The following is a 25,331-nucleotide window of genomic DNA, read 5'->3' as shown; positions in this document are numbered from 1 at the left end:
AATAAAAATCGAAAAATTTATCAATTTGCAGTTTTTTCAAAAAACATTCTCAAAAAGCAAGTAGTCGAACGCTTGGCTTGCCTACATAATAATAATAGTCGTAAAAATATTTTAATTAATATGCGTAAATATAGTATGTACAACATGTTTGGCTTAGAACTAGGAAAACAATCGAAAGTGTTGGAAAAAAAATTGGAAAACAAAAAGAAAATTTCGACTCAATCAAAAATGGGAAAAGCGAAAACCGCTCGAGGCAAGTTGTTGCTGCTTTAACTGATATATATATATATATATATATATATATATATATATATCTGCTTTTCTTTTAATGCCTCGAGATTTCTGTGTCTTCTTCTTCTTCTCTTTCTCTCTTTCTGCTTTAATAATTAATAACTTTTAGTTTAAATATTTAAATTGCATGCATTTTGAAACTTTGTACACTTGCTCATTGTTTTTCTTTTGTTTTTCAATTATTCTTTGTGAATTTTGTTTAAAGTTAAAATAATTTAATTAAATTTGTAATTTTTCTTTTTGTTTTTCTTCTTCTTTTTTTTAATATTTTTTCTTTTTTGCTGGCTTTCTTCTTGGGCTTCTTACTCTGGCGCCCCTTTCTTTTTGGTGAGGAGGCGTGGCTGCTGCTGCTGCTTTAAGGAAATGTCGACCACGCCCCGCGCTTCAGTCTCTCTGCTTACGCCTCCAACATGACTTTGTGCACAGTTGCCAAGCCACCGCCGCCGCTGCTGCTGCTGCCGTTGCTGCTGCTGCTGCTGGTGGGCGGCGTGCTGCTGGGCGTGGCCACAGCCACCGCCGCACTGCTGGCCGCTGTCACAGTCACATCTGCGGACAGTGTTGGATAACGCTGCACAGCATTGGCGGCAGCGACCAGCGCATGCAGCTTGCTGGGCGGCGGCGTCGGCGACTTCTTGGACAGATTCAACGGCTGGGCCGGATCAGCTATGTCCACCTGCAGCTCAATCAAGGGCGAGGCACGCGGCGGCGCACTCACTATGCAGGTGGAGGTGGCCGCTGCAGAGGTGGCGTTGCCGCTGCCGCTGCTGCTGGTGGAGTGCGGCGACTGGAAATACTGACAACTGCTGCTGCTGCTGCTGCTGGAGGAGGAGCTGGATGAGGAGCTAGACGAGGAGCTGCTGCTGCTGCCATTGCTGTGCGGCGACACGGACTGCTGACGCTGCTGGCAGCTGGTGGTGGACCAGCGCACCTGCTGCTGCTGCTGTTGCTGCTGCTGCTGCTGCTGCAACTGTTGCTGCTGTGCAGCTGGGGGCGGGGAGCTGGTCGAGGGCGAGGGGCAGTGGCTGCTTGGACTGCGGCCGCCCGTCGTGCTGCTGGCCGCTGTCGCCGGCTCGCGCATCAAATAGTTCTGGATGATGTCCGAGCGCTTCATCTGCTCCGGCGTCATGCGCGGCTCGGCCATCAGGGACTTGGCCAGGACCGAATGCGTGCTGGCCATCGAGCCCAACTGCTGCTGCTGCTGCTGCTGTTGGTGCTGCTGCTGCTGCTGCTGCTGCTGGCTGGGAGTGTTGCGCGTCAGGTGCATGTGCAGCTGACTGCTGGCTGCGCCGACGGCGGCCGATGGCGGCGGCGTCTGCACCACACTGATGTGTGCGCTGTTGTGGGGCGTGGGCGTGGGCGTGGGCGTGGGACTCTGGCGCGGACTGTGCGCTGGCATGCTGGTGGAGCTGCTGGCATCGGCCTCGGCGGACTCGAATTCGCGATGCCGCAGAGCCCGGAACTTTTTGTGCGGCTTGTAGGCCTCGTCCATCAGCGAGTTGGTGTCGTAGAGCGGCGGCGCCTGCAGCACGCGCTTCAGCACGGGCATGTCCTCGACAATCTGGCGCTTCAGATTCGCGCTGCTCGACGGCTGCGGCGAGCGCACTGGCGAGACGGAGACAACGCCGGCAGCGGCGACTGCCTGAGCTGCATCGCTGCAGTCGAGCGCATCGTCGACGCTGGAGCGCGGACTCGAACAGGAGCTGCTGCCCCCGGAGCTGACGGCCTTGCACTCGTTCTTCTCGTTGCCCGACTCGATGCCCGAATCGGTGGGTGAGTCCAGCTTGCGATAGCGCGTGGCGCCCGAGGTCAGATGATGATGCAGCTGCGGATGCTGCTGCTGATGATGGTTCACCTGCTGCTGCTGCTGCTGCTGTTGCTGCTGCTGCTGTTGTTGCTGCTGCTGCTGTTGCGGCTGCTGCTGGTGGCGCACAATGGGCGTGATTGTCAGACCGTTCTGTGTGAGATGTGCATGGGAGCCAACGATGTCCATGTCCGCAGCACCCGAGTCGCCGCTGGAGCCCGAGTTGGCGCGATTGCGCAACGGACAGCCGCCGGAGAGTGTGGCAGCCAGCAAGGGGGCAGAGCTGGCCAACGAGGAGGAGCTGGAGGTGGAGGAGGAGGAGGAGGAGGAGGATTGGGTTGGTGTGCTCGCCTGCTGCTGCTGCAGCTGCGTGCTGCTGGGCGTGCCGTAGTCCAGGTCCGCTGACTCGGTGCTGGACACAGAGCCCAATGGGCTCTTGGCCGCCTCCACGTCCATGGCATCCCAGCTGCCGGCGGGACTCTTGCTGGCAGCGTCGCCCTCCTCCATGCTCCACATCTGCTGGCGCAGCAGCTCCTTGTGCTCGGTGCGAAAGACGACCAGCTTCTCGGTGTGCAGGGTGCTGAGGGTGCGCAGATCGGGCATGGTGTCGAGCAGCTTGGCCAGGAAGTCGGGCTGGTCGGGGCGATTCTGTGAGACAATGCACTGCAGACAGCCCTTCAGGCGGCTGTACATCTTCTCGATGAGCTCGAGGTTGCGCAGACCCGGACGGTCCGGCGTGATTAAGACGATGGCGCAGAAGAGTCCGATCTCCGCGTCCGTTAGATTCATCGAGTTCATGCGCTCTGCAAAGTTGAACGTGGAGTCGACCAGGAAGCGAGCATTCGCTCCATTCTGGATGGCATCGCGACGCATCACCTGGCCATTCAAGCAAATGATCGAGTTGATCGACGAGTCGAACATGCAAATGAGACGCACGAACAGCGCATCGAACAGACCCGCCTTCAGCAGCGTGAATTTGTCGTCCTGTGTGAGCAGCTGGAAGCCGGGTATCATGCCCGCAAAGTCGATCACGCCTCGTATGACGTGCGCGAAGCGCTGTGAGAACTCCTGCTCGGATTGCAGTTCAGGCGCGGGATTTAGCGGACAAGCCTGCAAGAGAAACGACAAGAAAATGGATTCCAGTTAGATTATATCACTTCTCATAGGAATGTGTGCACATTCCAATTGAAATATAATGCTAGCTCATCAAATCATTACAGTTTATTGCTTTTCTTATAAGATTACTTGATCGTTCTGATTGGATTTGTTTACGTTCTTAATCTTGCATAAATTTCCTGCTAATTTAATTTGTTTTGCATTTTACATTTATTGTTAGCATTGGAAATCGTTAATAACTATTTACGTTCGCTTTGCGCTAGTGTTTACTGTAGCCTGCCACACCTGCCGCTTTGCCACTTAATTGCTTAGCATGTGGCAAACTGTTGCATTTCCCACAACAACGTCATCGGCATTTTATAAGCGCTATTCACGCGAAGGTCACCGAACCGCCCTGCCACCAGCTCACCTCCTCCCATCGACCATCTCCTTTCTACCCGCTGCAATCAATAATCATAACTATTAGTACTTCCGCACGTCTCCCACACTCACACACGCTCAGCATACCCCTTCCAGCTAATACTGACTCAACTGTCGTCAAACGGCACATTTCCTCATACGTACACGCTAGAAGCTTTTCCATTACAAAAGCTCTGTCGACGTCAGCGCGCGCGCTGCTGTTGCTGCCGCTTAGTTTTTAGTTTCTAGGGGCGGTTTTTTGCGCTCTCCCACTATCTATCTATCTCTCTCTCGCTCGCTCTCTCTCTCGCTTGCTATGACAATTCTATTCGTAGTTTTTTTTTCTGTTGCTTTGTGCTTTCGTCGCCTGTCGCTGACATTAGCACCAAGGTCGACGAACTAGAGTTCAAGGTTCCGGTTAGTTGTTGTCGTTGCTTTTTTTTGTGCCCTGCGCGTGTGCCGGTTGGGGACTTAGATTGTCATTTGTGTGTGTGAACCTATTTACCACTGATGCCGTTGTTTTGTCTATTGCAAACCCTGGTTCATGTTATTTTGCCATTTGGCTTTCCGGGTTTTGAATTACATGCACGCGCCAGACAAACGCGAACGTGCCAAGCACAAAGCCCCACACCGACCGAACTACCCAGCCAACCCCTTGCTAATAGCCTTTCGTTGCTCTTGATTCTTAATTTATAAATTATGTTTCATTTCATTGTACATGCATATCTGTATGTATGCATATATATGTCTGTACCAACACGTCGAAGTATTCTGATTAACCTTGGGCAATTTTGCCGCCTCTCAAAATGCCGGCCCATCCATAGTTTGCGTCTTTTTCTCCCACACACACACAAACACACGCACGCACAGACAGACGACCTCTTCTCTCTCTCTCACTCTGTCTTCTGCGCCACTGGCCTTCGTCAAGTGCAAGCAAAAGCAACAACAATATGCCGGCTAACCGGCACAACAACAACGATAAGAAATTTCTTTTCTATTTTCTGCACCTTTTTACCGGCACTTTGCCGCTGACACTAACGCTAACGTTGACGTCGACGTCGACGTTAACGTCGCCTTCGACATGGGGATTCGTTGTCGTATCATTTTATAAAAATATATTTTTCTGTATATTTGCGTTTTATTTGCGCAAAAGCGGAAATAGTTTTGCAATATGTATAATAGCTTTGTCTGTGTGTGCTTTCTTTATAAAGTGCCCTCTTCTTGACTTATCCCCCCTTTTGTTAGCTGCCCGTCATGCGTATCACAAGACCTTCAATTTAATTTTTTGGCTGCCAGAATAATTCCTCGCATTTTTGTAGTCGATATAATCTCAAGTCTAATCAACAGTACACTAATTGCAATATGCCCAATACATACATATCTAAATATATTTACATATTTATTATACATATATAATAGACCCTTACACCTTGCACTTGCTTCCGCCTTGTCGCATGTGCAGTCATAACTCAATAGAATTTTGCATAGAATCCGCGTCTGGCGTTTCCTTATAAGCATTTCAAAATAATAATAAACCACCTGAATGTATTCAAATGAACTGCGTCGTTTTGCTTGCTATCCTACTCGCACCCCACTCATTCAGCCAAATGCAGTGCTTGCTCTCGCTCGCGCATTACAAATTGCTAATAATGCTTCTTGCTGTAATTGTTGCTAGCATTCGTTTTTCGTTCTCTCTTTGACGGCGCTTGTCGTAAAAAGTGCCGTTATTGTTGTTGTTGCTGCTTTTGTTTCTGGTCTGGCTTTTGCATTCGCTTCCTCATACTGATGACATTTACATTTACGAGTGTGCACGGGAAACCCCGGCACCCGCCCGTCGGTCCGATGCCCTGGCTAATGCCTAGTTCTATGCATATTTGTATAATTTTTATATATTATTATGTAAGTATTATTGCTTACTCATATACAAACATACATACGCAAGTAGTTCTATATATAATACCCGTATCAACTACATACCAACATGCGCAAAAAGAAAAAAAACGCTACACACAGGCACAACCATTTCATTCATTCCAAGGTTAAAAAATAACTCGCCACAAGGTCGTCTCGCGACTCGCATGCGAGCATTCTAACTGTGTGCCTATGTGTGTGTGTGTGTGCTTGTATGTGTGTTTATTCTACGCTGCAGACATGTGCAAATTATTCTTTTGGCAGCGTCACTTTATCGCGCGCTCTCTCACGCTCACTTACTCTCACTCTGCCATTGATCATATTTGTGTTCTCTTTGCATTTGTAAAAGCTCTTACAATGTCTTTGTTGTTGCTGCTGCTGCTTCTGCTAGAGCCTTGCACTTGACTTTGACAATGGAAATACTCTGTTTACTATCGCGCGCTTTCTTATCGCTAACTCATTAACGCAACTGTCTGATAACCAGCCAAAAAAAAACTAGAAAGAAATAGAAAGCAAGAAGCAGACGCGCTGCTCTCCTTTGATTATTTTTGAACGCCTAATTCGCCTTTATTTAAACAGCCGCCACATGTGTCTAAATACTTTCGCCCCCTTTTATGCTCGCCCTCTCGCTCGCTCACTGTTGTGCCATGCATTTGTGTGTGTGCGCGCTATTCTGTTCCATTAATAATGACGCTACGGCTGACCTTGAGCTTTGGAAATGTATTTTTGTTATTGTCGGAACACGTTTCTCGCCTGGTTTAACGTAGGTTTAGTTTTGTTGTTGTTGTTGCTTTGGTTTCCTTATCGTTCAGTTTGTGATAATGCTATATAAGACCAATAAGACTACTAAAACTGTGGCATATATGAAATACAATTCTTTCATTATCCTTACTGTATTTCTATGCTCCCCCTTTCTCAACGCTTTTGCTTGGCCGTTTTTATATCTATAGATAAGTATCTATGTTGCGCACTTGAACAATGACGTCACTTGTAAATAGTTTTTAGCTAGAGCTCTACATGCTAGTCGAGTCGAATCGAGTCGAGTCGTTGACAGAATTTACAACCCATTTATCATTTTGTTTGTCAGTCTGTCAGTCACTTTGACATTGACAGCTTTTGGCCAAAGTCAAGAAAGACACAAAAAAATTGGTTTTTAAGAACTTGACCCCAAAGCGCGGCGACGCTTCAATGCCCCGATCTATGGCTTTGGCTATGGCTATCTTTACGCGTTCTCTCTCTCGCTCTCTCACGCTCTCTCTCGCTCTTCCTATCTGTCTCTATCTCGCACGTTGGCCAAGCCGGAGGTCTTACAGTGAGACAGACGCAGCTACGTGCGATGCTTTTGATTTCCTGGTTTAGAATCATGCAAACTGGTTCACCTTGGCGTATGAGTAACGTATGAGCAGCCACCAACTAGTTTGTTGTTGTCGTTTATAATATTATTGTTGTTACTATTGTTGTTGTTGTTGTTTTTGATCTATGCATGCCAATAATAAAATGTGCCCGGAAATGTGCTTTGACATTCGCCTACGCAACAAAGCTCTAAAAGCCCAACTACACTCGAATTGGATTCCAATTGGATTACATTTTAGGTATTTGGATTGCTTAGATTCTGCTTTCACTTACCAGCAGGGTGGGCATTGAGTAGGAGGGGCAGTCTCTGGCGCGCTGTCGCATCGCCGAGACCTTCTCCTTGGTGAATTCGCATGTCTCCAGATGGGCGCGCAGCACGGCGGCGAGTAGGCGTGGCTGATCATCCAATTCGGTTGCCAGCGCTCGCTGTTGGCCGCGATTCTGTGTGCTCTGCTGCATGGCGGCCAAAATGCGCGCCTTCTCGCGCTTGGGCACGCGACCAAAGCGAACAGCTGCAATAAGAAGAAGAAGAGTTGCAAATTAACTATATATTCATATCAGTATAAGTTTGTATGCGAGTGTGTGTCTGTCTGTGAATATCACACTTCAGCGAGCAGGTGCAAGGAGCAGCTGTTGCCCCTGTTTGTCACGCAGGAAGTTCGTGTCGGTGTGTGAGTGCGTCTGCGTGTGTTCACTGTACAGGCAACTGTAATTTATGGACAGCCCTTCGAACTGGGTCATTGCCTGCTCTCAGCTGTCGTTCAACTCTTTTTTTGTTGCTGTTGTACTCGTTCTTCACGCTTGCTACACTTTCTCTTTTTTGTTGTTTTTTTTTTTAAATTTTATTTTGTTTGTTTGTGGATTTTAATTTGCACTAACGAATTTGTATGTGGGTGAACTTTCACATTTCACCAGGCCAGAGCGAGATGGCAGACACGTTTCTGGTCACGTTTCACAGATCAACGGATCAGGCTTTAGGCCAAAGACTGGGCCAAAAACGTTGTCAAAGTTGGTAGGCGCTAATTGAGTGAAGTGTTTCCAAGGGGGCTTAGATGCACGTAAAGTGAAGGCTCGTAAATGTGAGCTGTCAGCAATCTGACTTAGACGTTTAAAAGCAAAGGATTTCAAAGCAGGCTCAATTTTTAAGCCTCTACTGTATAAGTACCGCTCCCTCCCAATTTTGAAGCCTCTACTGTGTCACAACTACACTCTTTCTGTGCCACTCCTTCCTTCACTCTCCTGAACTTACTCAAATTAGACTTGCAATTGCTACTCCATTTCTCTCTCTCTCGCTCTCTTTGTCTTCCTCACTCTTGTTGGAAAGTCAGCTGCTTCTTTCGATTACTGTTAATTTACTATACGCCTTAAAATAATCATTAATCAAATTAATTGATTGCTTTGTGCTGATTAGCAAACACATTTGGGCCTTTTAAGCTATTCATTTTGTCCAAAATAAATGCCTGGCCAACTTTTCAATGTCAATGCAATTTCTACAATTTCACTCAATTGCCACAAATAACTGGCACACTAAACAAAATCAGTAACAAAAGTGAAACAGCAACAGCAACAACAACAGCAGCAGCAGCAGCGTCGGCAACAAACAAACACCAAACTAGGTGCTTGGCAGATTTTTCACTACTTTTTCCAGCAGCCGAGAAATCGCTTGACTGACTGAATGACCCAGTTGGCAGGCAGCGAAATTCAGGTCAAACGAAATGGAAAATGAACGCAGCTGCGACTGCGCGTAGAAATTAGAGCGAGCGAGCGCGCACGCCTGCGCCAATAGTAACAGCAACAGCCACAGTAACATCAGCAGCGGCGGCTGCGACGCCTGCGTCAACTTTCGACGCTGCAAAGTTGGTCAAACATGAAGAGAGGCAATAGCAACTACAACAACAGCAGCAGCAGCTTTCGTTGTTTGCTGCTGTTGCTGTTGTTGCTTTTTAGAAAATAGCAAAAGTCGCACAAGTGGGCAGAGCCGACTGCGTTGCTGCTAAAGTTTCATTTCAAGTTTAAAGCTCTTCCGCGGCCGCACAAACCAAAAACACCAACAACAACAAACACAAACAACAACAAAAAGTCATTATTGTGTGCGTTTAAAAACGAGGTCAACACTTCAATGGCGCTTAAAGAGTTAGTTGTTGTTTGACAGCAGCAAAAGAAAAAAACAAAATGTAAACAAAACGAAAAAGCAAATCAAAGTCAAATGTTTTTTTTTTTTGGTGGTGGGTTAAGCATGCATTCCGTTGCTGCTGGGTAGTCAGATCTGCATTTCGAAGTAAAAGCTTTGATTGGAAATTGAAAGCGAATTTGTGTCATGTTGCGGCGAAATGATTTGGAGTTGACTTTTACAGTATGAGTGTATGAGTGTGAGTCCGTGAGTTTGTTTCTTAGTGTTAGTTGCTCAACTTACGCGCATTGTGATAGTTCACGTTGCCTTTGAGTATGCCTTTCAATATAGGAAGTTCTTCGCCCATTTTTGTGCGAGTGTGTGTGTGGGTGTTTGTGTGTGTGAGAGTTATGTTTGGGTTTTGCTTTTGATTTGTTTTGGTTATTCTCACTAAGAGATTCGAGATTCTCTGGTTTGCTGCACACTGGGGCGCATTTAATTTCTATTTGGAATATTCATTAAAATTTCCTTTTGCTTTCTTTTGGCACACACAATTTTTGGTTAAGTATTTTCCCTTTTTCTTTAGGGATAACAAATTTGTTATTGAACTTTATTTTTGTTTTATTTTCTTTCTTCTTTTCAGGTACTCCACAGGTAATTGCAAAAATATTTCTGTTTTCTTTGTAATGTAAAATTTTCTTTAGATATTTGCACTAATTCTGTTTAAACATATATATTTAATTTAATTTAATTTTTTTTTTGTATTTTGTATTTTTGCAGGAACTTTCTTTGCTTTTCTTTTCAACTTTTTGTTGTAACAATAATTTTTGGAATTTCTTTCGCTGAACTTTGCAGCACTTTTTGGGTTAAACTTTTTGTTTTTATTTGATATTTTACCGCGTAATCCAAAAATGCGTTTCGGGTTCTGAGATTTGAGACAGGTCGACTTTTCTTCACATTAACAGAGGATTTAAATATATTTATTTATTGTGTATTTATATATATTGAATTAGTTATAATTGTTAAGAAGAACGTTGACTCAAACACAAAACACACATGAAATGTTGATTGAGTGTATTTTTATTGAAATATTTCGCTAACATGACAAAACTCGACAAGGTCTCGAACGCGACTAACTGTAAAAAGCAAAGCACGTTACGAATATACCCAAAGGTAGCTGCGAGACTGAGACCGAGACTGAGTCGAGCAACAACAGAAACAGAAACGGCAAAAGCAACTGAAAAAAGCCGCCACCGTCGCAGCACACAACGGCGGCAGAGCCAACGACCAAAGCAGCGGTAAAGAGAGCGCTCCCAATGCGAAAGCGAACGCGAGCACGACTCAGAGCGGCAGAGAGCTAACTCACGCAAGAGCGAGCAAAGCTCACTGAGCAGTTGGCAGGGGCCAACAAACCAGAAAAGAACAACAACAATATCGACAACAACTGCTGCAAGCGTTAATTTGTGATAAGCGAATTAGTCATAGAAAGAAATTTACACGGAAAGAAATGAATTTATAATACCTTAACAAATAGCTCATTTATACATATTTAAGACACGAATATTTAATAATAAATCAAAATAATATCATTTGTCATTTGAAACATTTCAATATTAATTTAAGTCGCAGTTGGTTGCAAGTTCAAGCACTGATAAGCTTCGAGCATTGATAAGCTTGCCTGCCACAAGCAAGCTCTGCGAGCAGCGCTTTATCTTTATCTCAATATCTTCAACGACGAAAGTTCAATGCTCGTGGCGCCAAAAACAAAAATAACAAATAAACCCTAGCATAGTTAAGAGAGCAGCAAAACTTTTGCGTTCCCTCTCTCTCTCTATCTCTTACAAGCTCTCATTGGCGCATGCTCTTAAATGTGCACCGAGCTTTTCAACACACCGTGTTGAGTTTCATGACAAGCTAAGAGAGCACAAAGCTTTTAGCGAGCTTTTTTGCAACACATGCTAGCTTGGCGCCATGCAACGGCAGCAGATCACGCATACGCCCAGTCACCCATAGCAGCGACTGCGAGCCGTTAAAAATGCAATTTTTGTCATTAAACGCTCGCTTTTCAGATTTATGACTGGCCCCGTCTGGAAGCCCTCAGCGTTTTGAGGGTTGCGTGTGCGAGTGTAAAACATGGAGTCACGTAGCAAGTTGAACTAATTTAAATGGGAAAAAAATCATATCTTTGTTTCCATTGAGGTCAACTGCAGTGACTCAGCCAGTTCGATTCTGCGATTATTCAAATTAAACGCAAACTAATGCGACGGAAGCAAACAGCTTCCATCTGCTAACGCATTTCGCACAACTAGCATAAAAAGAAGAGGGAGATGAAGAGGAAGAAGGAGTCATAAAAGCGACGGTCATTGAACTGCAGCCACAAAATGGGGCCAAAAAAAAAAAACGAACAAACAATGACGACAACCAAAAGCCAAACAAACAACATCAACAAAAAAACAAAAGAAAAATAAAAAAATTAATAATATGAGCGAATCGAAGCGTCGCTTTTTTGTTGTTATTGTTGCTGTTGCCCGAACGTCATTGCCTCATTTCGTATTTTTTGTTTTTTTTTTACGCATATTTCTCAGCCACGAAAGTAAAAGTGAAAGTTTCTTTTTCGGGGTAGAAATTTTGGACGTGTTTCGTAGCAGCCAAAAGCGAAATTAAGCAACTTGGCCATTCGTTTAGGCCTACAAAATGAGGGGGGAGACCAGCAACTGAAATTGTGTAAGCGGCAAGAGACAAGAGCCAAGAGACAAGAAAATAAACTGGAATATGCCAGCAAAATGTTTGTAACTGAATAAACATTTAAAATTATATATCGATACATATATATATATATATATATTTAGTTAAGGTAATTTAAGCTTTAAGTTAAGTTGGTAAACCAACTTATATAAATATATATGAATGATTTGAAATTCGAATTTAAGTTGCTTGAAATTTGAATAAAAATTATTATTTTATATTTATCTAAATTTAATTTGTCTTTTTTTTTAAATTAAACTTTTGTATTTAATTTGGATTGAATTAAAAATTTTACGATATACAAACAAAATATATATATATATATATATATATATAAATATCCGAAATATATTAAAATATAATAAAAATTAAAATTAAAAAAAATATATAATTAACAAATTTATTTAAAATAAATAAAAATTAAATAAATAAATAAAACAATTTTAATTTTTTTATATTTCAATTAATTTTGTTTAAGATATTTATATATTTTTATATATTTATATATATTTTGTTATTTTTTATTTGTTAATTTTTATATTGCATTATCTTTATATATATATATATTGATAAAATAATAAAAGCATTTTTATGACTTGTTAGCTTAAATATTTTAATATTTTTAAATATATATATAATTGATTATAATTAAAATAATATACATATAATATTTTCAAAAAAACATATATTTTTTGCAAATATTTTATAAATATAAATTTCACAGTTTGCGCAATTTTAAGCCCGCTTGCAGTGCCACAATAATTGTCCACATCAGACAAACATATACATATATATTAACATGTGTATATATAGTTTGTATTTATGTATTATCTATATATGTATTCAACAATTAAAAGCCAATTAACAACTCAAAACAAAATTCACTTTCACTCGCTCCAAGACTCGAGTTTGGCTTCAACCTCAATTTCAAGCGCGACAGCCCACTGCCCCACCTCCTTGGCTGTGCCCGCTCTGTGTGTGGGGGGCTTTCTCTAATGAGAAATTGAATGGCAATTGTTAGCATTGTTATTATCATTGTTATTACCATTGCTTCCCGTCTTACAGCTTGGCGCTAATTGCAAAGCAAAGTTGAAAAGTTGAAAAGCAACAAAAAGCGACAAAAAAAAAATTTTGTTTATGTTTGCTTTTGATGCGCGTTTATGAGGCGAACGAAGGGTTCAATGCACCAGCGACGAACTGTCGAGAAGCATGTGGCAGGCGGCATGGGGCAGGAGGCCTACTTTCGGGCTAGTTGGGTGATTCACAGCTTTACGTAAAAATCAAATAAGCGACACATTTGTTGCCGTTGTTGTTGTTGCGTAAGTTGTTTACAAAATGCGGAGAAAGAGAGGGAAAGAGAGAGGAAGATAGAAATGTAATAAAACCAAAACATTTTTTTCCAGAAACTTCCAGCGACAAAGAAAGCAAAGATCAGTGAAATATCTATATATAACATATATTTATATACATATATTTTATATATGTTTTTTAGTTAATTTTGTGGGTCAGGCGACTGCAAGATGCCGCGAGGAGGTCACTCGCTGACAGCGAAGGCGACGCTCAATAACACATAACGTTCAATGGGGAGACCCTGTGCCATATAACAAATATTAATTATAAAAAGGTCAGGCGCATAAATAAATGACACACACACATACACATGTCTGTATGTATACACTGAAATAAGTCAAACAAAGCAAGTGATTTTCGTACTACGCTTCGGCTACGTATTGCGCCTCTGTGTTTGGCATCAATATTGAAGATCTAGTAAATCCTTTATTTGCATGCGCATCAAGGGAATCGAATTCTGTTTGATTCTCGTTTTGTTTTTGCATTCATAATTATTTTCAAATAAATGCGCGCCAAGGCAACTGCCAATTGCAATTGCAATTGCAATGCGAACGCTGCGATGCGACTGAGGCGAATGACCGTGCCTGACCCAAATAAAAGTCGCTGCACTCGCCAACAAAGGCGACAAATGCCTGCTAGCACGCTCACTCACACAAACACACACACGCACACTCACACATGCACTCACTCACTCATTCGCTCAGTCGCGCAAAAACAAAAATTGCAGGCAAGAAAAAAAGCGCAGCGCGCACTCAAAATGAGGCCGAGTGCAATGAACAGCATTCAGCGCACTCACACACACACACACATGCATGAGAGAGCATGAGAGAGGAAGATAGCAAGAGAGCAAACGAGTGCAGAGCCAGCTGAGAGTGGCAGAGCCTATGCAAATGCAGTCTTGCTGCGCTGCAGTCGAACAAGTTGCGACGCTGATGTTGCAATGCGAAACCTTCGAGAAATTTTACAAGAGTCGTTGAACTCGCCATGTGTCGGTCGTTTAACTGTGCCCCAAAACGGCAGCGACGCCGGCGTCGTCGACATCACACAGCCATTGCAGCAATGTTGGCTGTGGCTCGGCTCCACTTGAAGCTTGAAACTAGTTTGACGTCGAGGCATTGAAAAAGCGAAAGTACATTTTTCTGCTGCCCGTCGCTCATGTATGTGTGTGTGTGTCTGTGTGTGTATGGCGCTCGACTTGTTCGTATTTGTGGCTGCTGTTCGTGTTTGTCGCTCGTTGGACGTTCGTTTGTACGCGAGGTAAATGAACCTTTTGAAGGTTCAACTTGCGTAGTAGGCGACGCCGACGTCGCTGTCGACGTCAGCGCAGCATGGGGTAAAACAAGTTTGTTACGTTTTGTGCTGTCGCTGCTTTTGACGGCTTTGTTTTGCGCTCTTTCCTTTGCAATTTCACCGTTAAGCCAAACAAAAAGCAACAACAATTACCATTTGTAAGGCAGGTGAAGCGCACAGTTTTATGTAACGACAGACAGCGAGGAAGAGTGAGGGAGATGGAGAGCGAAAACTTGTCGCAGTTCATTTTTGTGCTGTTGATGATGCGTGTCACGAGTAAAAAAATGATTTCACTGATGACAAGAAACAAAAGTAAAGTAAATTGTATAATAAGCAAGTGCGATCTGTTATGCATTAAGTTTTCAATAGCGCAACGTTTGGCTAACCTTCCAGCCAGAGCTCACACCTTAGAAACCCACAGCGAATTCGCATTGCATTGCATTGCATTGAGCACGAGGCTCGCCCACATATTTATTTATTTTCATTTGTTGCAGTCGCCAAACGTCATTACTATCGGCTTCATTATCATCATGAGCTAGTTGTACTTGAAGCTTTGACCCACGCCCAGCGTTCACGCCCACAATTCAGCAATGCCAGAGCTACCGCACAGCAGCTCAGTGCTACGGAACCCAAACTTCAATTCAATCCATTTGCAATTCCCCCTGGGGCAAACATTTTTATTGTCATATTGTTCATTTTGTGTAGTAGCCTCCAATATTATTTTAGTCAACACCTCGCCTGTGTATGTGTGTAGCACTGGCATTTTAATGTATTTGTAATTGACCTGAATAAAGTTCAAAACACTCGCCGCGGCAACAACGATGACGGCAAGGCGAAATCTACATGCAAACTGTATGTGTGTTCATGTGTGTCCATGTGTGTGTGTGTGTGTAGCCTCAAAAAATAATGATTGCGACAACAACAAAAACGTCACTGCTCGTACATGCGCTCACACACACATACACACATGCATTCGCTCATATGTAACTATAAAAAAACAAAAAAATCTAAAATAAATAAAATTGTGCCTTCGATAATTGACAATTGTCTGATTAGTTTTTGTGTGCGCAACTACAAAGATAATTGACAGCCATTTGCTGTTGTCTGAATTCACATACAAACATATGTACATACACACATACAGGCATACATATGCATATGCATATGCATATTCACATGTTCGACTTTAACTCATTCTAGTTGAAGAGAGGAACATTCAGCATAATCATAACTGTATCATAGCTCTCTTATGCTGAATCTTGAGCCTTTCAATTCGATTAGCCTCGCGCTGATTTGAGTTCATTTTAATTAAACGCCACATGCCACATGTGTACTTCACATGAAAACTAATAAAATAAAGTGTTAAAAAAAGTAAAATAAAATAAATAGCTGCAAATACATGCATATGTATGTCTATGCCTTTTCCGCGACAACTATAAATTTAAACAATTCAAAAAAAGCAAATGCAAAATGAACGCATAAAATGAGTAAAAAAGCGTGTTTACTATCAAGCGTACTTGCACACAAACACGTACGTACACATACACTCAAGCACCTTCACTGTTGCTGCTCAGCTGCTGCTGTGTCGCTGCTTTGGGTGACCTAGTTTCGTCGGTCAATGAACTGAGCGCTGCTGTCGAGGCTGAATGTTTTGTGGGGGAGAGAGAGCGAGAGTGAGAGAGGGAGCTCGCGGGCTGCGGCTGTCGCCTGGTTCGTGTTTGTTTGTTGCTTTTTTTCTTTATTTTTTTGGGGGGCGCTCTATCCACGGGAGAGTGTCTGTCTGTCTGTGTGTGTGTCGGTTGTGTGTGTGTGCGCTAAATTTCGGTTTCGTTTTCATTTTGACGGCGCGTCTTGCGTTTATTTTCGTATCTTTGCAATAGGCAAACATAAACAAAATGGCGCCTAATAATATTACTACACACGAAAAAGAAATTATGAAAGCCGTAAAAGAAAGTGTTTCGAAATGGTCAAATGGCCAAGTGAAAGTCTTGCATATTATGCACTCTGCATAGTGGAGATGCGAGAAATATAATAATAATAATATGATCAATTTCTAGGTCAGTGCGTGTTTTAACAAAAGTAACTGTAAATATTTCGACAACAGCCCACAAACATGACTCTCTGTGTGTGAGTGTGTGTCCATGTGTGTGTCAGTGTACAAATTTAATTTTCCTTGAAAGATAAGGCAAGCGAGGGCAGCGCTGTCGACGGCAACGCCAGCGTCAACGTCGACTGCGCTTAAATAGCACACGGTCATTTTTATTATAAACAATTCGAATTTTTTTCGTTGCTGTTGCCGAGTTTGAGTTCGCTGCTGTTTATTTTGATGGCGGTCGTATTTTAGCTTTTTTTAGTTTTTTATTGAGATTTTTGGCATTAGTGCCGTGTAGAACTAGTTCAAGGATTTGCCAATTTCTAAATAGTAATTTAGCCAATGCTTGGTTAGTCAAGTCACTGATTTGCTAATATACATATTAATATATATATTTAATTTCAAAATGGGTTTCTTCTGCGTCTTCTATGTTTATCTAACATTATGTAACTTTCGTTTATTTCAGTTGCCCAGCACGCGTCCCATTACAAAAAGAAATGAAACGAAAAGAAAACAAACTGTAATCCATCAATTACAGCATACACATGTTCAAGTAGCATTACAACAACAACAACAGCTACTACAACATTATTAAGCACAGGCTGCGACTGCGTGCTGCCTACAAAACAGCGACGACTTAACAGCTCTCTCTCTCTTTCTCTTTCTATCCAACAGGCGCACGCAGCAGCATGAACCACTTTCGTTTTCGACAGCAACATGGCCGCCATGTTAGCAAGAAGAAGAGCCCAAGAGTCAATGAACGTTGCTCGCGAGTGTGAGTTGTTGTTGTTGTTGTTGTTGCTGCTTCTTGTTTTGTATTTTATTTTGTTTTTTTTTTTATATATGCTTTCATAATCGATATGAACGTCGAGGCATTTCCTGTACAATTTTTCCGGGCTTGCTCTTAATTTAAACAAATTATTACAAAATTTAATAAAAGCAAATGCTCGCAAGCGTAACACAGCATGAGGAATTGTGAAAGAGTGGAAGAGAAAGATTGCCTGATTGGGAGAAAGAGGGAGCGAGAGAGGCATGCGTAGGCATGGCCTCGCTGCCTTTATGAATTTAGGTTAAGTGCGTTCATTCAACTTTTAACACAATTTCGAAATGGCGCACAGTTGCTGTTGTTGCTGTTGCCGCTGTTGCTCCCATTTATCATGCGGGTGTTGGAAATTTGTTTAAACAAAATTTACATAAATGTAGTTTGCCTTTGTATGCGAGTGTGTTAGTTGCTTTTTTCAGGGCAGGCAGCTAACAACTTTTACTTTGCCGTGAAATCGCGCGCGCTATACAAATGTTGCAATACATACGCACATACACATTCACATACATACACACATACATACATACACACACCCAGCCAGCTAACCAGCTGAAATTTCGTTCATGGCTGGTCAATGAACTCAATGATAGTCGTCGGCTGTCGTTCGTTAAGTTTCGTTGTGTGTTTCGGTTTTTAGCTTAATGATTGTTGTTGCTTTTATTTTTATTGTATTTGAGCTTGACTCTCTGCAGCTCAACTGTGTGCGTGCGAGTGAGTGAGTGAGTGAGGGATTTAGGATTAGAGTAGTGTAAGCGGTACTCACCATCACGACTCATGCCAACGGCAATGCATTTTTTCAGGCGACAATATTGACAACGATTGCGATTGATACGCAAAATGCTGCACTGCTGATTCTTGGTGCATGGGCGATATTGGATCTTTTGCTGAATGGAGCGACGGAAGAAGCCCTGTAATTAAATTAATTAAAAATTTATAATTAATAATATTTTTAGACAAATTAAAATTAAATAAGTTTAAAAGTGAGTTTTTAAATCTTATTAGATCATATAGAAATGCATAAGATTATAAGATATATGTATAAATTATATTTTTACAGGGTATGCGGCATTGAAAACTCATGTTTTATCTATATTCCATATCTAAATCTTTTATTTTAGTTAAAATCTATATCTAATTAGACTCATGTGCCACCTACATCAGCGCTGGCTTCCTCAATTGCTGGCGTCGCTTTGGCTGCTGCTGTGTTGCTGTTGCTGTTGCTCAAAGCTGTGTCCAGCTTCTCGTCAAACTTTTGACACAAGTAGTTGAGCTGCGACGCTTCCAGGCGCTGATGATGCTGCTCGCACAGCTCATCATCGCAGCCCGAATCCTGGGCATCCATATCTTCGATCACCTGTTTGTGTTGCTGCAGATCCTCGTCGCTGCTGCTGTTGCATGTGCAACAATTGCCAATGCCATTTGTCAGCGACTGGGTGCTCGAGTTGCTCAGCAGCGAGCAGTTGCTGTCGGAGCTGTCGCGTCGCTGTTGCTGTTGCTGCAACAATTGTTGTTGTTGTTGCTGCTGCTGCTGTTGTTGCTGATGTTGCTGTTGTTGTTGTTGCTGCTGATGAGTTTGCTGCATCAACAAATTGGCAATTTCTTTGTGTGTTTGCGCGGAAAAAGGACTATCACAATGCAGTTGATTGAGCTTGTTGCTGGTGGGTCTTGTTGCTGTTGTTGCTGCTGCTGCTGCTGCTGATGTTGCTGTTGTTGCTGCAGTTGCAGTTGCCGTTGTGGCTGCAGCCAATGTAGTCTGCTCCAATTCTCGCTGCTTCAGTTCCCGCGCATAGCGTATTTTCTTCCAGGGGCATTGATATTGCTCATAGTCGACGGCGGCAACAGTTGCCGTGGGGTTGTTAGCAATATTGGCCTTGGGCGGCAATTCATCGTCGCTGTTCGCACAGTCCTCATCGATGCCCGATTCGCTGTCATTTTTGGCGCTGAGATCGGCGCATAGCTTTGGTGTTGCTGCTGTCACAGTGGCTGTTGCTGTGGCTGTTGCTGTTGCAGCTGGCTGTTGCAGCAGCAATACAATTTGCTGCTGCTGCTGACTAATACTATTTGTTGTGGTTGCTGTTGCTGTCTGGTTGGTGGTTGTCTTTACTAGTGTTGCAGGTGTTTGTTGTTGTTGTTGCTGTTGCTCTTCGTTTTTCAGTCTTTTGCGTTGCTGTTGCAGTTGTTGCTGTTGTTGCAGGTAAACAATTTGTCTGGGCTGCGGCTGCTGTTGCTGTTGTTGTTTGCTGAGCGGCCCTGATTCCAGCAGCTTGACCAGCGCTGAGTGCTGTTGCTTTAGCTGGCTTTTGATTTGTTGTTGCTGCTGCTGCTGCTGCGGTTGATGTTGCTGCGGTGCACTGACAATGTGCACATTGCTGTTGCCGGCTGTCAGCAGCACAATTGTTGTGCTGTGCTGCTGCTGTGGCAACTGTTGCAGCTGCTGGTGTTGTTGCTGCTGCTGCTGCTGCTGCTGCTGTTGCTGCTGTTGTTCCATTGCACAAACCATTTTTGTTAAGATTTAAACTTTTTACTTTTTGGTACCACAATGACACTTGAACTTCTCTCTCTCTCCTTCGATCTAGACTGCTGTTGATTTTGCTCTACAATTTGCTAATAAGGAACATTGCGTTTGCGTTTGCTTTTGCGTTTGCTTTGATTTCAATTTGAAACTCGATTTTTCATTCAAATGCACTTCACCAACAATTTGAGCGCCAAAAACTTTTGATTGCGCTTTTTGGAAGTCTTGATGATCTCTCTCTCTCTCTCTCTCTTTCTCTGGCTTGATCTCTTTGTATTCTGTTTCACAGCACTGGCACCAATAAAAATAATAATAATATGATTGATATATGATTATTAAAACTATTTGTAACGTTGTTCTAGTTGCTCTTATTTTGCCGTTTTAGTTAGTTTTCAGTTTTTCTTTTAATATTTAGTTTATTCTGTTTCGCGCGCTTTTCTTGCTCTGCACAACCGCTGCCAACGACGAGCAATTTGCGAATGAAAGCAGCGCCAATAACGCCAACAACTCATGCCTGCCCGTGGTGCTTCGGCTCAAGCTTCGGCACGAGACGAAGCGTTAGCTCCCTCTCTCGATTCGTTCGCTCTCTCGCTTACTTGCTGCGCTGCTGCTGCTGCCAACCTCGCGCTACATATTGTTTTTGTTTTTGTGCACTAACTGAGGACATTCACTCCAACGCTGTCGACAACGTCGACGTCGACGCGGGCAGCTAACAATAGACGCCGCTGGCGCTGGCGCTGCTGCTGCTGCTGTTGCTGTTAATGTTGGTGTTGTTGTTGCAGTTGGTGGGGGCGCTTTTTGTTGGTTTTTTGTATTGTAAACAATTCTTGGAACACCTACGCGACGCAGATTTTGTAGGTAGCTTCTGCTACTGCCACCTGACTGATCAGCTTTGTTTGATAACAGCAGCAACAACAATGCCAACACACGCACGAGTATGAAGTTTGTTTGATGCTTTGCCTTAGGTAAAGGGGCTTAGAACATTTACGTATGTGTGTGTTTGTGTGCTTATTTTGAAACATGAGTGACAAATAAGATTAATTGATATTGAGTGGGCGGAGCATTTTGATATGGGGGAGGGAGCAGCGCTATCAACAAATATGACAGGCATAAGAGGATCGCAGATTTGGAACAGCTCTCAAACTATTTTCGGGTGGGTAGATTTTCTAAATTTTAGGGAAGTTTCCAGAAACTGCCAAGTGTGTGTGTGTGTAGGGGGGATTACAATTGCCCAACTCGTAGCTATTAATCATATAGCTTTAGCTGCAAACGGTGACACAAAACAAAAAAAAATTTTGCCCCAATTATAGGCTGGAAGAATACTTGATTACTTAACACTCCAGCACTGCCCTGAAATGCACTCAAAAATATGCTCAACTCATTTCATGAACTACTAAATTTAACGCTTCGTTATTAATAATATTAAATAATATTTCGGCGGCGCGCTCTTTCTTTCTTTCTTGTTTTTTTTTTTTTTTTTTTGTTATTTATTCCATTTTTTTTGAGGCCAACCAAAACGTAAGAGACAACACACAATAGCAACGACACATGCTGGAAGGCTACGTAACCAAAAAGCCCCGAACGACGCGACGTCGACGACGACGTCAACATAATACGACGACGTCAGCAGAGGTTGGCTGACTGGCAGTTCAGTTCAACGAACCCCGCCATTGTCGTGACCCACTTTTCGGTCAAATACCTCCAAATGTGGAGCTGCTCAGCGCCGAACGAATGAGCGAACGACCGAACTGCCGAATGGCCGAACGAGCTAACGAGCAAGCGAGCAAACGAACAAATTGACTCTTCGTTCGTGCATTGCTGCTCTCAATTGCTCAGCGCTCGCTCTCAGTGCATTCGCATGCAAATTTGTTGTTGTTGTTGGTGTCCGCTGCAGCAGCTGCTGCTGCTGCTGCAGTTTGCAAGCCATTGCTTTAACTTTTTGGTTTGGAGTTCATTTGAGCTGGCGGTCGGTCAACGACACAGAAACCTCAGGCGGACGACGGCATGTTTGTGGGCTTGGCCTCAAAGGGGCGGAAGGGAGCGGGGGCTTGAGCAACGGCCATTGCAACGGCGACTATATGGCTAAAATGCGTTCAAGGAAATCTTTGGCAATGCAATTCACGAATAAAGAAAAAACGTAGTCGAGTGGTTTGGGATAGGCCCGGAAAATTGCATCAGCCAGCATTTGGTGATATGCTCAAGCTGCAGTCGGAGCATTATATAATTAACAACAATAATTCAAAGCAATTAAGAAAGCCAAAACATAACTCAAGCCGTTCGCTCTGTGAGCGAGTTCAATGCACTCAGCAGCGACAATTTGCACTCATTTCAATGCCTCACGGCCCCCGCAAATGAACTACGAGGAGAGCAAGTCGGGCTTTACTTTTTGCACGCAGCGACGAAGAACTTTCGGGAACAGCTGTGCCCGTTTCAGCCTCTCTCTCGCTCTCTCCCGCTCTCTGTGTGTGTTGTTCTATCACCTGCATGAAGAGCGCTTAATGCGGCGCTCTCTCGCTTTTGCTCTCTCGGTCTGGCTGCCAAATGTGAATGAACTCTGCTGGCAGCTGCAATGCGAATAACAAGTTTCAAAGGAAAGTGAGAGCTTTCACGTTACACACATTCGTCTAGCTGCCAGTGTCTCTGTGAGTGTGAGTGTATGTTAGGCAATGAGCATTTAAGCAGTGAAGCGTTCTCCCCTTTTGCATGATGATTCGACATCGTCATTGCCCGAACCATAGGCAATATGGCAAGCATTATAAATCAGTTTTTGTTTGTTAAAGGGGGGCGATCAGTCGATGCTCTTTTTAAATAGCCAACGAAAAGTCATGAATGAATAGCTCCTATCTATAGACTACCTGTTGGCTGGTGGCAATGCACGATCAGTGGGCCACAACTGTCCACTTGACCCGCATACAATGTGGGCTGCTGCTGCTGCTGCTGCTGGTGCTGGACTACTTGAAACTCACTTTACGGGCTACTGTCAGATCTTGACATCAATATAAGATCAACAAAATGAATTTGCTTAACTTAAGAGCATTGAAGTTTCTAAGCGATCATTTCATATTGTTCATTTGCTAACAGGATCTGCTGGTGTTCATTCTGTATTCATTTGTGCTCTCTTCTCTTCTTTATGCTTAACACACCCGCACATAGCTTTGATTGCACGCTCTCTAAGCTTCACTCAATCATAACTGTTATTGTTTTTGTTTTATTTTTTCAATTCTCTTTTGGGCTTGTCCCATGCGTAAGCAATTAGCACGTGCCTAACCGCCCATTTGCCTAGCCTATCCGGAACTTTATGGCGCTTTACAGTTCATTCGACGTTCGTCATGTTTTGCGGCTTACGAGCCACAGCTTGAGTTACGGCTGGTGGCTTAGAATTGGAATTTGTAATCGGTAGAGCCTCTGCTTACCTTTAGCTCATATTTCATGGCCCATTGCTGGGCCCCAAGTCATTAGGCCAGCAATTAGTTGACGAAAATATATGTACAATACATAAATGATGTTCAAATTACAAGTCGAGCAGCAGCGCCTGCTGCTGTCGCATTTTAGGTCAAAGTTCAATGCCCTGTGTGCGCATACCTCGCAAGGATATTTTTCGTTAGCACCGAGTGCCTGGCCCCACCCTCTTCTCCTCACTGCGCACCAGTCGTAGTCGTAGTAAAAGGAACACGAGGTCAGCCGCACGTACGCAACGCAACCAGCAGCCAGCCAGCCAGGCAGAAACGAGAGCGGAAGGGGTAGCCACATGCCTGCCCCACCGCCACCCACTCACTGGCACGAAGTGTTTTCCCTTTGGCCTCGCGCCTATTGACGTCACTTTTGCAGTCGCTGCGCTGCGCTGCCTGACGCTGAGTTCGTTCAACTTGCTGCCTCATGGTCGCCTGCATTCGAGTAGTTGTTGTGGTTGGACTAAGGGTTGGGGTGTTGGTGCTGCTGTTGGAGTTGGGGGTTGGCACAGGAAATGCTATTATCAAAAGGCAAAGTGAAATCAACCGAATTGACATTAATCACCAGCTCGTGTTCAATAGTTAATCGATAAATTAGTAATTGAGGGCAATAATTTATAACTTATTTAGTTTATCCAGTCAATTAGCCTTAGTAAGAGCTTTGATTTGTCCCATAAGCCCATGAGCTATTGATGGCAAAAGCTGACTTATCAGCGTGATTCCACGAACCGAATATGACGAATGTTAAACATAATGCCAAAGCGAAGCATAAAAAATAAACAACATATTGAACTCTCTTTGGGCCAAACGGAAATACCTTTCACATTTCTCACCAGCCAAGCGCTGCGAAGGGCAACCAAAAAGAATAAGAAGAAACAAATGCAGAAAGAGACAAATTATCCTGCCAGGGACAGCATCTGAGCGCCCAAAATACACCACAGCCAGCAACAACAACAACGGTAGCAAGAGCCAAGGAGACCAACGATTGAGGACATTGCACCGCAATAACCTTAAAGAAGCAGCACAGGCTGAATCACAGTCAGAGACAGCAACAGCAATAGCAACAAAAGCAGAGAGCAACAGTGAGAACACAAGAACCAAAGAGAGCACGCGCTTACACACTCACTTACTCACTCTCTCTCTTTCTCTGCTGCTGCTGCTGCTGCTGACTTGGCGCGCAGCAAACAGTGCTTGTGCTTGCTCCAAAGAACATTTGATTTTTGTTTTTGCATAAGCAGTGGAACGGGGTGAAACGAAACGAGCTGTGTGCCTAGGCATACGCGGGCAAGCGAACATTCGAGCAAGCGAACGGGCGAGCGGGCGAGCGAGTGTTGAGCATTCACAGTTAGAAAGCTCCAGTTAGACTGTGCGATTTGTAGTGGGCAGAGGAAATGACCTCAGGAAGGAAATGCAATGCATTTAATTGGCCAAATATGTATGTGAGTGTGCAATATGCATAGCAGTTGTGCGGGAGTTTATAAAGGTAGCTAACGATATAAATATATAGAAATATCTTGATAATGATAATTTATGTTGAGTATGCGTAACGTAAGCTAAGATCTTTTGTGCTCTAACTTTGCATAGAAAGCCTGCTTGAGCCTTGAGTGCTCCAATCAAATGAAATTGTCCTTTAACCAGTCCAATGAACTCAAAGCATGCTGAGCAGCAAAATTGTCAGCCAGTTGTTGGGTGGGCCATTTTGGGGAGGGCTAACGGAATTTTCTTTTTTGTCGGCCAGCTAAAAATTGGCGCGCGCTCGCTTGCTCGCTGGCAAATGGAAGACACCTGTGCCCTGTCAAACAATGAAGCAGAAAGTGCCGCCCACCGCCTCAGCGAAGCATTTCACTTTTGCTGCTGTTGCTTCCAACTAAGCAGGGTGCTTTTGCACAGGGGTGGGTTGTACAGACATTGCTTTGACCCACATAGCGTGCGTTGAACTTTTGCTGCGGCCGGATGAACGAGAGGTGAAAGAGGCGGGAGAATAGAGGAGCGAAGAGCAAAGAAGTGGATAGAGAGCGAGAGGTCTATGCTAAACATTCGGCATGGAACGGCAGCATTCTATGTGCAAACGTTTTAGGGGTTACGCGCA

The 25,331-nt window shown here is 43.6% G+C and overlaps 1 protein-coding gene across 5 annotated transcripts in view; it reads right to left on the bottom strand.

Moving 5' to 3' along the window:
• Positions 1-584: 584 nt before the first annotated feature.
• Positions 585-25,331, bottom strand: part of LOC111599241 (ecdysone-induced protein 75B, isoforms C/D) — a 110,931-nt gene continuing 86,184 nt past the window's right edge. The window contains exons 3-6 of one of the 5 annotated variants that reach the window (XM_030225212.1): positions 18,045-18,189; positions 7,145-7,383; positions 2,144-3,202; positions 585-644 (exon numbers count right to left, since the gene is read on the bottom strand). In XM_030225212.1, coding sequence (XP_030081072.1) covers positions 594-644; positions 2,144-3,202; positions 7,145-7,383; positions 18,045-18,189 — 1,494 coding nt within the window. In that variant the 3' untranslated portion in view covers positions 585-593. Of the gene's footprint in view, positions 3,203-7,144; positions 7,384-9,284; positions 9,706-18,044; positions 18,190-18,437; positions 20,264-25,331 lie in introns of those variants that run through there. The other 4 variants (XM_023314839.2, XM_023314838.2, XM_023314840.2 and 1 more) reach the window with 4 other exon arrangements.

The sequence above is a fragment of the Drosophila hydei genome, unplaced genomic scaffold (genome assembly GCF_003285905.1).
Source record: "Drosophila hydei strain 15085-1641.00,03,60 unplaced genomic scaffold, DhydRS2 tig00000001-arrow-pilon, whole genome shotgun sequence".
NCBI classification, from domain to species: domain Eukaryota; kingdom Metazoa; phylum Arthropoda; class Insecta; order Diptera; family Drosophilidae; genus Drosophila; species Drosophila hydei.
Note: the sequence above shows the minus strand (reverse complement) of the source record. Positions and strands in the feature narration are given on the sequence as shown.